Below are 14,540 nucleotides of genomic sequence, written 5' to 3'. Positions count from 1 at the left end.
AATATATGTGAGGTGCTTAGAACCACGGCTGGCACAATGAACCCTGACTAAGTGTTAGCTAGCCCAGTCACGGCCACCTTCCTTATTATTATTTACAAGGTATCTTCCATCCACCTTGGGGAGGAGGTGGAACAGATGTTTCTGTCCCCTCATTAGGGACATAGAGAAGGTAGAAGCCCTACCCATGGTTACATAGGTCATGAGTGGCCCTGGAGAGACTATGACATGGGTCCTCAAGAGTCCCAAGTCCACACACTATGTCAGAGGTGTGGAGTCAGCAAGTAAAGATGAGGTGCTCAACCATGCCCAAAGGAAGTGTCCTGGTCTGAGGTGACAGGGGACAAGGCTGGCCCAAATGACATCCCACAAAGCAGGACCTGCATTGTGGCTGGGTGGGAGCAGAGCTGCGTTCAGGACATATCCCTGTCCTTTATACCCAGCTCCTTGGGGAGAGCTCACCGTTGGCCTTTTAAGTACCAAGCCTGATGAGCACCTCTTTTGCCTGCAAGTGGTCTGATGGTGGCCAAGTCCCGTAGGGACTGCAGTCAGTCCAGCTGACTCAGGCTGAGGGCGCTGCCTACCCGAGGCCATGCAAGCCTGCAAGGAGACCCCTTTTGGGGATTCACAGACAGCACACTCATGACCTGCTCCATCAGCCGAGGACGCCTGCAAGGACTGAGCTGATGTCATCCAAATAGCCCAGCTCATTTTCTCTAATTTTGGAGATAATTACTTTGCTCAGAAAACTACCTGGCCCTCCCCTGGTGCCTCTCGCCTCTCCCATTCCCAATTCGGCCCACAGAGGAACAGATTCTGCCTCAGATGTTCGGTTTAGGCTCTTTCAGACTCAATAGCCTTCAATGGTTCTCTGTCTTACACACAGCTAGGGTTCTGGAAGTTCTCTGCCCAAGGTCGCCCTCTCCTCATGATCACTTCAGCCTACTCAGTGGTTTTATTTCGTCACAAATGACCTGTGTCCCACCGTCTTGGGTATCTTCCCTGACTTCTTTTTTATTTTATTTATCTACATTTCCTGGTTTCCCCTCTGCAACCCCCTATCCCATCCCCCCTTACCCTGCTTCTATGAGGGTGCTCCTCCACCCACGCACCCACCCACTCCTGCCTCCCACCTTAGCATTCCTCTATACTGGGGCATCACACCTTCACAGGCCAAGGGCCTCCCCTCTCATTGATGCCAGATAAGGCCCCTTCAGCTCCTTCAGTCCTTCCCCAAATCTTCCATTGGGGTCCATGTGCTCAACCCGATGGTTGGCTGCGAGTCTCCACATCTGTATTGGTCAGGCTCTGGCAGAGCCTCTCAGGAGACAGCTATAACAGGCTCCTGTCAGCAAGCACTTCTTGGCATCTGCAATAGTGTCTGGGTTTGGTGTCTGTTGGATGGATTTCTAGGTGGGGGCACTCTCTGGATGGCCTTTCCCTCAATCTCTCCTCCACTCGTTGTCCCTGTATTTCTTTTAAACAGGAGCAATTCTGGGTTAAAATTTTGGAGATGGGTGGTTGGCCCTATTCCTCAAGCAGGGGGCCATGCCTAACCTCTGGATATGGTTCTCTGACTTCTTAGAACAGTCAATTCAATGCTTCTTCCCTGATGGGAATCCAAGCCTCTCCTGTAGGCTGCCTGTGTCTTAGAATCCAGGCCTCTCCTGCAGGCTGCCTGTGTGCTCTTAGTTTCTCAAGGTCACCTCTTTGCTCATTCTTTCTCCAACCCTGAAACTGCAGTCTCATGGGCTCAAGTCTGTCCTAGAGATTTTCTCTCAAGAGACTTACTGACCCAAGACCTCTGGAAAGGGACAGCAGATGCACCAAACAAAACCATGGGACACAAACACACGTGTCAACTGATTGTCGCCACACAAGCAAACACAGATGCAGAGGAAACTACAATTTACTCATACAAACAAAATTAAAGAACTGAGTACACAGCCAAGAGCCACACCACCGAGGGTCCTTGGGACCCTCATCACACTCAGGAAACACTGTTTCTCTCAGGTGGACATCATGAACAGAAGACCAGAGCGCAGAAGAGACAAACCAGGCCAGAAGCCAGGGTTTCAGCAATTTTTCAGAGAAAAGGGATGTGGGCCAAGTCTTTCCCTTGAATGCCCAAACCAGACCTTCCTGGTATCTTCAGGGTTTTATTCTATATCTGTCTATCTCCATCACCTCCCCATTTCACAGGTGAGCAACGCTGTGTCCCTAAGACATGTGCGGATAGGTGAGCGTCATTTAAAGTCAGTTCTCTCAGGGACAGGTGGGTAAGGTCTCCATCATCAGATCATGGGATTCCCAAAGCATGGGGTCTGCCTTCTCCTTCCCACAATTCTCTCCAGCTCTCAACTAAGACACAGGCAAAGGCAGAGGCCTTTGTGAGCCGGGGCTCCGTTTTGGTCACTTTTTCCTCCCTCCCTTTACCCTCTAGCAAAACGTAAGCATCCTCGGTGCCTGATCTGGGCCCACCCTTCCTGTGGGTGGTCCAGAACTCTGTTGCTTCCTCCTCAGTTATCATCCTCATCAACAGCACTGGGCGTTGTGTTCCTAATGGCCAGGATCTGATTAGTTTGCAGCGCTGTGTAAACGACTCGGTAATAACCTAGTGAACTGTTTCTCTCGGGGACACTGAGAGCAAGCTCTTTGGAGGCAGGCTGTTTTGGACGGTTTCCATCAGAATTTGGTTAGGTGTCCCACAAATATTTGATAAATGGGCCAACAGAAATAGATGTGACATAATGTCTACAAAGTGCTTCCTACTGAGTTTTATACCTGGCAGCCACTTGGTTGGCTGTGGCTATTACTACTATTATTATTCGTAATGGTCAATTTTCTGGGATCGGCAGCCGGTCTGGGAGAGCCTGGGGCTTGTAGGGTCACCACCCCTTCCCTGTCCTCAGCACCCATGCCACCCTGTGGGAATGTGCTGATGATGGTGCCATGCTGGAGAGGAAGGAGGGAAGACAGGCCGAGCCTCTGGCTCTTTAGCCACCGACACCGGACACTAAGAATGTGTCAGGCCTTAGGGAGTGCTTCCTGTGGAACAACATGAACAGTCCTTGCCACTCCTGTGTTAATGTCTACTGTTACATTTTCCGTGGGAGAAGCTGAGACCAGAAAGGCCAAACTGAGTGGTGGGGGAAGAAGTTGATTCCCTGGGGTCCAGGCCACTCCAGGTGATCAAAAGTCCAGCATCCATCTCGGCTCTTTACCGTGTCTCCAGCGAGGGGCTGCCTCCTGGGAGGGTTAGGGTTAGTAGGTCCAGGCCTGCAGGGGGCTCACAGAAGGAGACACTGCCTCCTGGACCTTCATCATGCTCAGAAAACACCGTTTCTCTCATGTAGATTTCATGAATAGAAGACCAGAGTGTAGAGGAGACAGGCGGGGCCAGAAGCCAGGGTTTAGGCAGAATTTCAGAGGAAAAGAGGGTTGTGGGTCGGAGGTGGTGACAGAAGTGGTCAGGGATGGGTCAGGATAGCTTGGGTAAACATTAGGGGGCACTAAGATGAGGCCAGGGGATGAGGTGTCCATGGGTAGACAGGGAGCAGCAAGCAACAGTGGGTGGGTAGGAGCAGAGGAGGATGCAGGGCACAGCTGACCGGGCAGGGGTGCTGCCATGTATGTCAGAGGACTGTGTAGCTGTCGAAGCCCTTGATGGGGATTCTGTGCCAGGGCTATGCTCTGAGAGCATGGGAAAAGCCCGTCAGCATTACACAGACATTCTGTGGGAACTGAGTGGCGGTTAACAGGGGTGGGGGAGCAAGGAAGGGGAGGGGGTGCAGGGGGCAGAAGGAGAGGGCCATGCTAGGCGTCTCTGGTCTGGAGAAGCTCTGCTATACTCACAAAGGAAGCTAAGATGGTGCTTGGTGTGGATGCGGGAGGAGCAGCGAGGAAGTTGTTACCATGTATCCAAGAACGCATCCAGGACAGAGCGAGAGGGGGGCGGAGCTCAGACCCAGCTGTAGTGGTCCAGGAGGATCTGTGAGGAGGGCTGGGTACAGTGCGAGAGAATAAAAGATGGGAGAGGTGGGTGGAGGATGAATGCAGGGAGGGAGAGAAGAGGGTGGAGGGAGCGAGATATGATATTTTGATGTCAGTGATGAAGACAAGATGGCAGAAGAGAATAGAAGGAACACAGGCGAGGAGAGAGTGGGCTTCATGCCCACTGAATCCAGACAGAGCCCTAGACCAGTCCGTGTCCAGATTTTTCTCCCTTTGGAATCCTACTTAAATGAGAGTCCCACCGCACTATGGGGCCTTGTCAGTGACCTTTGAGGGAGGCCATTCTCCAGGAATGAGGCAGCCATGGGCTGGACAGAATGATCAACGGAGGGACTGGGGCCCATCATGGGAGCCACTGACCTGGGATAGAGGGGACTGCAGACAGGGAGCACATACCAAACAAACGAACAACACAACAAAAAGCCTGATGTGGTGTACAGCTGTATTCCCATTGAGGGCTTTCTGACCTTAGCTGTGTGAAGTCTGGATGCCTAAGAATGGCCCCAGCCAGGCTGGACTCCCCAGTTCCTAGGCCAGGGCAGTAGTAGCTGGAGGGAGGGCTCATGGGTGACATTTGATTCCTGCCCTTACTGTGAACATGCAGACGAACATGGCGGGAGAGAGGCATGGTGAATTGGAGATCCCATGGGGCACCTTTGAACTCCCCAGACTGGGTGGTCCTCTGTGCTCTCTGCCTGGGGAGTCCCCACCAAATGCCACTCTCTTGCCTTTTCATTTTCCCCAAGCACCAGAGGCTGACCCTTCCTTCAGCCCCTTTCCAACTTTACTATGGGGGTTGACAGGTGCGCTGGGCATGTTTCCCTCTCCGGAAACTGTGATAAGCACGTGGTTATCATGAACCCACAGTCGTTGTGGCACAGGTCCCATAATAAAACTAGGGTCCTGTCACCCTGGTACCCACTTCTCTCTGTGGCTTATATCTCCAGGAGGCCTGGGGAGAAAGTCCCCTGGAGAATGGCCTCCCTCGAAGGTCTCTGACAAGGCCCCACGGTGAGATAGTGTTTCCAGCTGAGTAGGATTCTAAAGCGAGAAAAATCTGGACCCAGGCTGGGTTAGGGCTCTCTCTGGATACAGCCAGACTCAACCGAGCTTCCCCTTTCCAGGACAGGATACAGCTGTGGTAGAGTCCTTGAGCGTTGTACTTAGCGGCCTGCTCTGTCCAAAATGTCTACGCCATCTCTGCCTTCTGAGCCCCTGTAAGAAAGCCAGCCGCAGAGATGAATCTGGGAGATGGTGGCGTCCTGGTGACATTCCCCTGGGGAGGCCGTGGCCTGGGGCAAATTACCTTATAACAGCGGGTTAATTAGATAAGACCCAAATTACCAGAGCAAAGTTTGCAAGCCCAGCAATTTAACAGTTTCATGTTGTTTCAGAGGTGGGGAGGGCTGGTCTCTGGCTCAGCACAGAGAAAATGACTTCTTGCTCCCAGGCAAGCCAAACCCACGAATTAAGTTCTCCACTGCCCATCTGCTAGCCCAATGCCAACCGTATATAAAGGCACCTGCTGGTCCTCACTGCAGCCAGCACAACCTTCGTGGGGATCTGCCTTCCTCCTGCACCTTTCCTCCATCCTCTACCAACAACATGAGTCGCCAATTCACCTGCAAGTCTGGAGCCAGCAACAGGGGCTTCAGTGGTTGCTCTGCAGTGCTCTCCGGGGGAAGCTCATCCTCCTACCGGGCAGGAGGCAAAGGGCTCAGCGGTGGCTTTGGCAGTCGGAGTCTCTACAGCCTGGGAGGCGGCAGGAGCATCACTCTCAACATGGCTAGTGGCAGCGGGAAGAACGGAGGTTTTGGATTTGGCTGGAACCGAGCCAGTGGCTTTGCCGGAAGTATCTTTGGCAGTGTGGCCCTGGGACCTGTATGCCCTGCTGTGTGCCCGCCCGGCGGTATCCACCAGGTCACAGTCAATGAGAGCCTTCTGGCCCCACTCAATGTGGAGCTGGACCCAGAGATCCAGAAGGTGCGCGCACAGGAGCGGGAGCAGATCAAGGCTCTGAACAACAAGTTTGCCTCCTTCATTGACAAGGTGAGTCTGCTATCCTAGCAGGGGTACGTGGGGACAGCTCTTCTCTCATCTGCTTGGAGTAGATTATCTTCAATCCCTCAAGAGGTATTGAAGTTGGTACAGTTACTGTACATGATGCTGGTACATTCTGTAACCTTAATATCTTGTAAAACATTCTCTGCTGTGCAGAGAAGAGAACATCTGCAGGGGTAGTTTCTGCTGGCAGAGGCTTTCAGGGATACTACTCACAGGGAACTCTGGGAAAGAGATATGGGCCTTGCTATCGAGACTTGCATTGTTACCATTGTTAAGCCTTGTAATCAAACTGGCTGTACACAGTAAAAGCCAGGGAGAGAATCAGCCGCAGGGTCCAAAGAGCCTGTCTTCTTTTCAGGCTGATCTTGTTCCCTGGTCACCTGACTGGTGGATCATGAACAAGTGTGTGGTCACCCAGGCCCTTTAGGCTAAAGGATATCTTCACTGTGGGAGTTTGTTTAGTGGTTAAGGGCTCTCTTGCAAGGTAGGGGTAGAGGTACTCTGGAGTCAGACTTGGCAGGCTTTGGGGGGAAATTACTTGTTTCATCTGGGTAAAATGTCCTTCCCTCTAGCGTGGAAATCATGACCTTCCTCTGAGGCTTCTGTCAATTTAGAAAAGAAATCTCATGTGAAGATCTTGGGACAATGCCCGGCTCAGGCAAAGTCCCCCTCCAACGGTGGCTCAGGCCAGGTCCTCCTCAAATGGTGTCTGTTGTTTTTGGGAAAGGGTTCTAGGAAACAAAGAGACCTCAGATCTATACCAGACCTCAAAGGGATCCTCTATCTCAGTCAGGATGTCTGCGGTGGCGTATGAAAGACAGCTTCTCTCAGCTTCTGGGTCAGCAAAACCACCGTAGAGTCATACCTACAGCCATTTGCAGGACAGGCATGGGGGAAGTTCACCCTCAGTCTCCTATCTCCAGGTCTAGGGGCAGAGGTGAGACGGATAGGGTGGCTCTAGGACAATTAAGCCTCACAGTCCTGGGCCTTGTGGCCACAAAGGCAGACTCTGCCCCAGCGCTAGTCTTCCTGTGTGGAGGCCCCACCCTCTGCTCAGTCTCAGGGTCCAAGGCTGGAGTTGCAGCTTCTTGCCCTATGGGATAAGCACATCTAGACATCAAGGTCCTCTGAGGATTTGGGTGAGAGGGTCCTACCTCTTGGGGAGGGGGAAGGGGGTCCAGAGCCTGGTCAGCTCTTAAGGAGCTTTGGTCCCAGGAACACTGTGACCTGTCAACCTCAGACCAAGAAGAGATGCCCGCTCCTATTGGTGACATACCCAAGTCTAGTAGCATGCTGGTTACTGTGTTGTCCTGGGAGTGGTTAATGCTCAGCTCAGGAAGAAGCTGATTGGGTAAATCAAGCCAAGTGCTGGATGATCTGTTAGAGACCAGCAATTCAGTGCAATCGCTCCTCAGTGTAGAATTCCAGGCAATATTTGTACATCCTGCAAACACAGCCTTGCATAAATGTGCCTGTGCTCACAGATGCTAAAAAAAAAAGAAGTCAGATTTTAAAAATCGTGACCGGTATATGCTATTGATCTCTGTTAAGTTCCCTGGTCTGGTGAGGGTCAGGCTTTGTCTGTCTGTCTGTCTGTCTGTCTCCATGTCTTGTACTTGCCCCAGAGTGAGTGGTTCTGAGAGCTGTGGAGGAGACAGCATCAGTGGGCAGAGATGAGAGACGTGGTGTGTGGAAATCTGAAATTCCCAGAAGCTCTTGGCTCTAGCCTCACTGAGTTCTGACATGTCACAGACAGAGCTGGACTCCATCTTCAGAGTGGGTGGCCTTTCTAGACAGATGTATCCAGCCTGGCCCTATTCTGCTGTCATCAGGCATGCTCCTGTCTTATGCTGGGTTGGCCACAGTAGGCTCTGGTTGATTGGATGTCCTCAGTAAGGGGACGTGTGTCTAGGCTTACTTCTGAGCTCTGTCCTTGAATAAACTTCTGGACTCTGGGAAAAAGCAAAAATTCTTATGCCCCTGATCATGTCTAACGATATGCCTGCCTCTTACAGCTGTAGAGGGGTTAAAGGAAAAGATGCACCCAGAACACTGAGCATAATAATGGCTTTGCATGTCAAGGATGATGAATCCTGTGGGGCTCAACATCTGCTGGATTTGGGTTCCAGGTGCGCTTCCTGGAGCAGCAGAACCAGGTGCTGGAGACCAAGTGGGAGCTGCTGCAGCAGCTGGACCTGAACAACTGCAAGAACAACCTGGAGCCCATCCTCGAGGGCTACATCAGCAACATGAGGAAGCAGCTGGAGACACTGTCTGGGGACAGAGTGAGGCTGGACTCCGAGCTGAGGAACGTGCGTGACGTGGTGGAGGACTACAAGAAGAAGTGAGTGAGGAGGGAACCTGATGCCCACCCTGTCCTCTTGAAGGGCTTAAACGTTTGGTTTTGAAGTTTTGGAGGTGGAAAGTGCATATGTGCGAGGCCATACCAAGTAGAGGTACCACATCAGAAACCCAGAATGTTGTCATAGTCAGGGTTTCTATTGTTGTGGCGAAACGCTGTGACCAAAAAGCAGAGGAAAAGGTTTATTCATCTTATACTTTCACAGCACTGTTCATCAATGAAGGAAGCCAGGGCAGGAACTCAAGCAGGGCTGGAACCTAGAGGCAGGAGCTGATGCAGAGGCCATAAAGGGGTTCTGCTTACTGGCTTGCTTCTCCTGGCTTGCTCAGCTTGCTTTCTTATAGAACCCAGGACCAGCAACCCAGGGATGGCACCACCCACCATGAGCTGGGCCCCCCACCATTGATCACTAATTGAGAAAATGCCCTACAGCTGGATCTCATGGAGGCACATCCTTGACTGAAGGCCCTTCCTCTTTGACTCTAGCTTGTGTTCACCAACCAGTACAAGCTGGCTCCCTGATCCATAGCCTCTAGATTGACACCAGGGACAAACTTCCAAGTAGCTGGGCAGTGTCAGAGCTCTGGCTGAGGTCAACTATGGATGAGCCTTTCACATTCTCAGAGCTTCTCTGAGGTGAAGGATGTCAGCTATGACCCCTGCCCTCCCCACAGGTATGAGGAGGAGATCAACCGGCGGACAGCTGCAGAGAATGAGTTTGTGCTGCTGAAGAAGGTGGGTGGAAGGTATCTGGCCAGAGAGGCTACCATGTGCTTTGCCATCAGTCCCCAAATGGGATGATACAGCAGTGACAGTGGGACCACAGTGTCCAGGAGAAGGGATGACTGGCAGGGAGGATGACAGGGAAGAGCCAGCTCGAGGGGCTCCCTTCACCCATGGAACTTGGCTCAGGTGCTGCAGAGGTGACTGTCATTGCAACACCCTTTCTGAGAGGCAACCCCATATTCCTAACCCTGGAAGAGGTTCTCATGATGGTAGGTGGGCAGCTGCCCCCAGCTGCCTTCCTCATGAGCCACATAGAAGATGATGTCTCTAGCAGGCAGCTGGGCTGAGCTGGGTGTCACCTACTGGATGGCATCTAAGGTGACCGTGGATTGCTGGGTCTTCTTTTAGGACGTGGATGCAGCTTATGCCAACAAGGTGGAACTGCAGGCCAAGGTGGACACCATGGACCAGGACATCAAATTCTTCAAGTGTCTGTTCGAAGCTGTAAGTCTCGGGTGTTTGCATTCCATTCTTCAGAGTGGCCAGTGGCTAAACCTCTAGTTGAGGGCCTGTGAGAGTCACAGAGGCTCCAGCTACCAAGGAGGCCTCTCAGTCAGCCAAGCATCTTGCATGTTACTCCGGAGAGCCCCCCCTCTCTATTCCAAGGCCTCATTCCGAGGCAGCAGAATCCGCCTAGGGCCCAGCAAGGCATTTTCTTTGCACAAAAAGCTCACAGTCCTGCGTTTCAGGCACTACGTGGCATCACTAGAATTTGACAGTGGTCAAGCTAATATCCTCCCCTGCTCATGGTCTCTGCAGGAGATGGCTCAGATCCAGTCCCACATCAGCGACATGTCCGTCATCCTGTCCATGGACAACAATAGGAACCTGGACCTGGACAGCATCATCGATGAGGTTCGCGCCCAGTATGAGGAGATCGCCCTGAAGAGCAAGGCTGAAGCCGAGGCCCTGTACCAGACCAAGGTGAGAAGCTGAGACTGGGCTGGGGGTGTGAGGAGGGGGGCATCAGGTGAAGTGACTCCATTGTGTGAAGGATAAACCTGGTATGTTCAGATGAGAGTCAATGCTTAAAAAGTCAAGAGTCCTCTGTGCCCTGCTGCCGTGACCCTTCATTTGGGGACTCAGGGACCTCACAGAAGCCACGCTATCACACCCATCTCTGTGCTTTGGGCTTTCCAGTTCCAGGAGCTGCAGTTGGCAGCCGGTCGCCATGGAGATGACCTCAAAAACACCAAGAATGAAATCACCGAGCTGACCCGGTTCATCCAGAGACTCCGATCAGAGATTGAGAATGCAAAGAAGCAGGTGAGGGGCTCTGGCCCATGGCCAGGGGCGGGAGCCATTCCCAGAGGTCACCAGCAACAAGAGCAGGTACCAGTGAGGTCCCTGCCACAGCCTTGGACGTCTCTGGGCTTCTTCCCTCTCCACTCACTCTAAGCGCCTCTCCTTGGACAGCCTCTTCTCTCTCAGGAAGCCTTCCCTGGCTTATAGGCTGGGCTGGACCTCCTCCTTCAGGTTGTGCTCCCCCAGGCTGTGCTCCCCCAGGCTGTGCTCCCTGGTCTTTTCACAGCTTTTGGCAGTTCCTCCTGACAGCTGTCTGCCCCCCCCCCCACTCTTTGTACTGAAAGGAGTCAGGGCACTGGCTGCTTCATGCCCCCTCAGCTTCTTGAGCTGTGCCTACCCGTAGCACTAGATTATTTAGTAAATCTCATTGATGTGTCTGAGAACGTGAAGTGAGCTTGGGAAGTCCCCAGTGAAGTACAAGCACAGCAGATAGCCTCAGGTTAGCAGTGGGGACAGAAGATGCAGATAGAATGAGAAAACAGTAGAGCTCACCATCCTACCACATCTAAGTCCAGCAAAGACCCCCGAGAAGCAATGTCCTCTCTGTGCCAGATGAAGGGATGCATGGTGAGGGTGTGGGATATGTAGCTGCTAGACCCCTATCCCACATTCTTCCCATGGGCTTTAGCACAACAGCTCTGGGATCATGTGACCTTACGTGAGGTCATAAGTAGCTAATGAGGTGAGGCGTGGGATGCACATGCCGAACAAGGTCACACAGAGAGCACCTGGCAAATAATTGTCATTCTGGAGACTCTCCTTCTGGTGACCCTCACCCATAGGTCATGTTTCTGGGCTGGAGCTGCCATTGTATCTAATCGCTAGATTCTAGCACATTGTCTTATAATATCGCTCTCTGGAGCCCCAGGCAAATCAAAACCAGACAGTCACGCACTCACTGTGAGTGACTGCCAGGCTTGGTGATCAGTGCTGGGCACTGAGGTGGTTGTGGTCTCCAGAAGTCAGGGAGCATGTTTTCCCCTCACCACAGACATCTTGGAATAGGTGCATAGCTAAGATCCTGGAGGGCTTGCCAGCCCCTTCCAGTCAGGGCAGAAGCCTGGCGTGCATCCAATGAAGTGGGCGGGTGTTTGCTCCTGGATCTAACTGAATGTGAGGGGTTTGGCTGCAATAATGCCCATGCCTGTGTCTGTTTTCTAACTTCTTTGCGTTTAGGCTTCTAACCTAGAGACGGCCATCGCTGATGCTGAGCAGCGAGGAGACAGTGCCCTCAAGGATGCCAGGGCTAAGCTGGATGAGCTGGAGGGTGCCCTGCACCAGGCCAAGGAGGAACTGGCCAGGATGCTGCGTGAATATCAGGAGCTCATGAGCCTAAAGTTGGCCCTGGACATGGAGATCGCCACCTACCGCAAGCTGCTGGAGAGCGAGGAGTGCAGGTATGTGGAGTGTGCTTGGGCAACTAGGAGTATCAGCTAGGCCGGAGATGCAGCTCAGCGGGCAGAGCACCTGCTTAGCGTCTGTGAAGCCCTGGGTTTCATCATCAGAATAGTGTACAGCTGGACATGGTAGTGCTTCCCCAGTGTCCCAGCTTTTGTGAGGTGGTCATGGGGGATGAGAGGTTCGGGGCCACCCCTGACTACATACTGAGTTTGAGGTTACATAAAACCATCTCAAAAACAGAGCAGCCATATTCATGAGTGCTGAATGCTCACCTCATCCTGGGAGCTGTGCTGCGGTGAGCTACTCGAATCAGTACACTCAGCCATTACAACCTGCCCAGTGTCTGGGAGCCTCCTGCTTCTCTTGTCTTCTGAACCCCATCCCTCCATTAGGCTTCCTTATCCCCTCTTCCTTACCAGCACAGGGACACTGTAGGTGTGCTAAGCTAGCCAGACACTCCGGCTTCCTGGTGTACCAGGGAGGAGAAGGCTCACCATGGTGGGAGTGGACAGTGAAGTCTTCATGTATGCACCTCTTTAAAAAACTATTATTTGGTTCAGTGCGTTGCCCGCTTACTCCCCAGTGTGAAGGGGTGGCTTCCAAAGCTCCTTGGGCTGTGCCTGAGATAAAGCAGTCCTGGGGTGTCCACAGGTGCCCGTTGGGTCCAGAAGCACATCTCAGGCTGATTGCAGCAGTGGCTTAGAAGATGCTGTGGGAAGCTCTTTCTGAGTTTACTTTTCTCCCTAACAGGATGTCCGGAGAATACTCTTCCCCTGTCAGCATCTGTAAGTACCCGTGGCCCTGGATCTGAGTCATAGGCACTGGATACTGGAAAGAGCCTTAGTCACGCCCTGTGGGTGTAGATGAGGGGTCTAAGAAGTAGAAAGGAAAAAGGCTGAGGTCATAAAGCTGGAGGGCAGGCACAGGGCAGGTCTCCCAACTTCCGGCTACCCCTAGACCCTTCATCTTCATCATTCTGCCTCCCATGGGATGGTAGTAAGGGATAGCCTCGCCACATGAGAGGGGGAGACGATGGGGGAATTCTAAGAAAATGATGTGTCTGGGGGTCTGTGTCAGGCTTTTGAGGATGAGTTTGCAAGTTACAGTCAGATATGGGCTGGGGATTTAGGCAGGGATAAAGGAACTACGGAAGGGGCATTTCAAGCTGGCAGGCTTCAGTCTATGATCTTGGATTGCCATCTGTGGGGAGCCAGCAGGGGAAAGAGGTTAGAGGCAGGAGATTTAACAGAGCCACGGATAGGAGGGGCAGTGACCGGTACACAGGTGTCTGGTGGAGAGGCAAGCTTGAGTATCACCGGGGCAAGACTCAGCCATAGTGGGTATAAACTGAGTAAGCCAAGGACATGGGGGAGGTATCTTGGGATATTCTCCTCAGGGTGAAGAAATGACGATGATCACGTTCTCATTGAGACCCAACTATTGAGGGGATAGGAGACACTCTGCTCCCCAGCTCTGCCTGAGTAGGTTTAAATCCACCCCTCCCTCTTTCTCTCTGCAGCCATTATCAGCAGCACCAGTGGCAGTGGAGGCTATGGCTTCCGGCCCAGCACAGTCAGCGGTGGCTATGTGGCCAATAGCACTAGCTGCATCTCTGGAGTGTGCAGTGTCCGTGGTGGGGAGAACAGGAGCAGAGGTAGTGCCAGCGATTACAAGGATACCCTAACAAAGGGCTCCAGTCTGAGCACCCCCTCCAAGAAAGGTGGCCGGTGAGAGGGCTTCCTGTGGCCTCGATCCCTCAGCATCCTCTGTGCCCTAGCCTGTTGTCCTCCTTCCTACTCCCTTATACCACTCCTGGGCCCCTAGATGTGTCCTCAGCCAACCTCCTTCTCCCTCCAAGTGTTCTGAGCCTGGGTAGCTCTGGGCTACCATGTGGTGCCCTTCTGATAGACACCAGGGGGTTCTCAGCTTCAGCTCAAGTCCAGCCTGTCCCCCCACCAGCCTTTGCCTCTGTCCTCACCACACTACCTGGTTTCTTGAGTCTCCATCTGGGCTTCCTCGTCTGCTGAGCTTTTGTCCCAGCTCCTGTGTACAACAGGGGCCAGCTGTACCCAAGAAGAAGACTAACAGAAAACCAACTCAGAGTGAGCAGCTCACCCCACTCTGGTACAGTCTCGTTTTGAGCAGAACCACTCAGAGTAAAGGGACTCTGTCTTTGCTTTCTTGAACCCAGAACCAGAGAAAAGGGATCAGCCTTGGCTTCTCTTGTATTCTTTAAAGCCCTCCCTGTTGCATTCTCAATAAACAGCACAATCTGATGGCTTAGTCTCTGAGTCGTTGGTCAAATGCTCACCTGAACTCACACACAGTAATGAGCTCCCGAGCCACTGTGTGCTGCCACTGCAGGTGGAGTGGGTAACAATATAGAGCTGAAATGAACAAAGTATCAGGATGCTTGACAGAAGGAGGGGCCTCACTGGGGCTGCAGGTGGGAAATGCAGAGAACAGATTGGAGGGAGGAGTCCCGGGCAAAGACAGAAAGGGTAGCTGAGCGGTGAATCTCTGGATATCAACAGGCCTCTGAACTGTGTCTTGGCAGGAACTCTGACCCCTTTCTAGGTCTTTTCTGGCAGGCAGGCTGGTATCTGCAGCC

At 52.6% G+C, this 14,540-nt stretch overlaps 1 protein-coding gene across 1 annotated transcript; it reads left to right on the top strand.

Annotated features, from left to right (window-relative positions):
- Positions 1–5,555: 5,555 nt before the first annotated feature.
- Positions 5,556–14,205, top strand: LOC110334452 (keratin, type II cytoskeletal 71). Its single transcript, XM_021216165.1, has 9 exons — positions 5,556–6,060; positions 8,205–8,419; positions 9,112–9,172; positions 9,572–9,667; positions 9,983–10,147; positions 10,364–10,489; positions 11,705–11,925; positions 12,680–12,714; positions 13,449–14,205. The coding sequence occupies exons 1-9, from the start codon at positions 5,617–5,619 to the stop codon at positions 13,658–13,660; spliced, it is 1,575 nt and encodes a 524-aa protein (XP_021071824.1). The 5' UTR covers positions 5,556–5,616; the 3' UTR covers positions 13,661–14,205.
- Positions 14,206–14,540: the final 335 nt, after the last annotated feature.

This window comes from Mus pahari, chromosome 17 (genome assembly GCF_900095145.1).
Source record: "Mus pahari chromosome 17, PAHARI_EIJ_v1.1, whole genome shotgun sequence".
In the NCBI taxonomy this organism is placed as follows: domain Eukaryota; kingdom Metazoa; phylum Chordata; class Mammalia; order Rodentia; family Muridae; genus Mus; species Mus pahari.
Note: the sequence above shows the minus strand (reverse complement) of the source record. Positions and strands in the feature narration are given on the sequence as shown.

What these genes read in the sequence shown, in the direction of transcription:
- LOC110334452 (XM_021216165.1), top strand. Translation starts at nt 5,617, where the DNA reads ATGAGTCGCCAATTCACCTGCAAGTCTGGAGCCAGCAACAGGGGCTTC. An exon ending in AGTTTGTGCTGCTGAAGAAG is followed by an intron (nt 9,173 to 9,571) that starts GTGGGTGGAAGG and finishes GTCTTCTTTTAG; the next exon opens with GACGTGGATGCAGCTTATGC. An exon ending in TTGAGAATGCAAAGAAGCAG is followed by an intron (nt 10,490 to 11,704) that starts GTGAGGGGCTCT and finishes CTTTGCGTTTAG; the next exon opens with GCTTCTAACCTAGAGACGGC.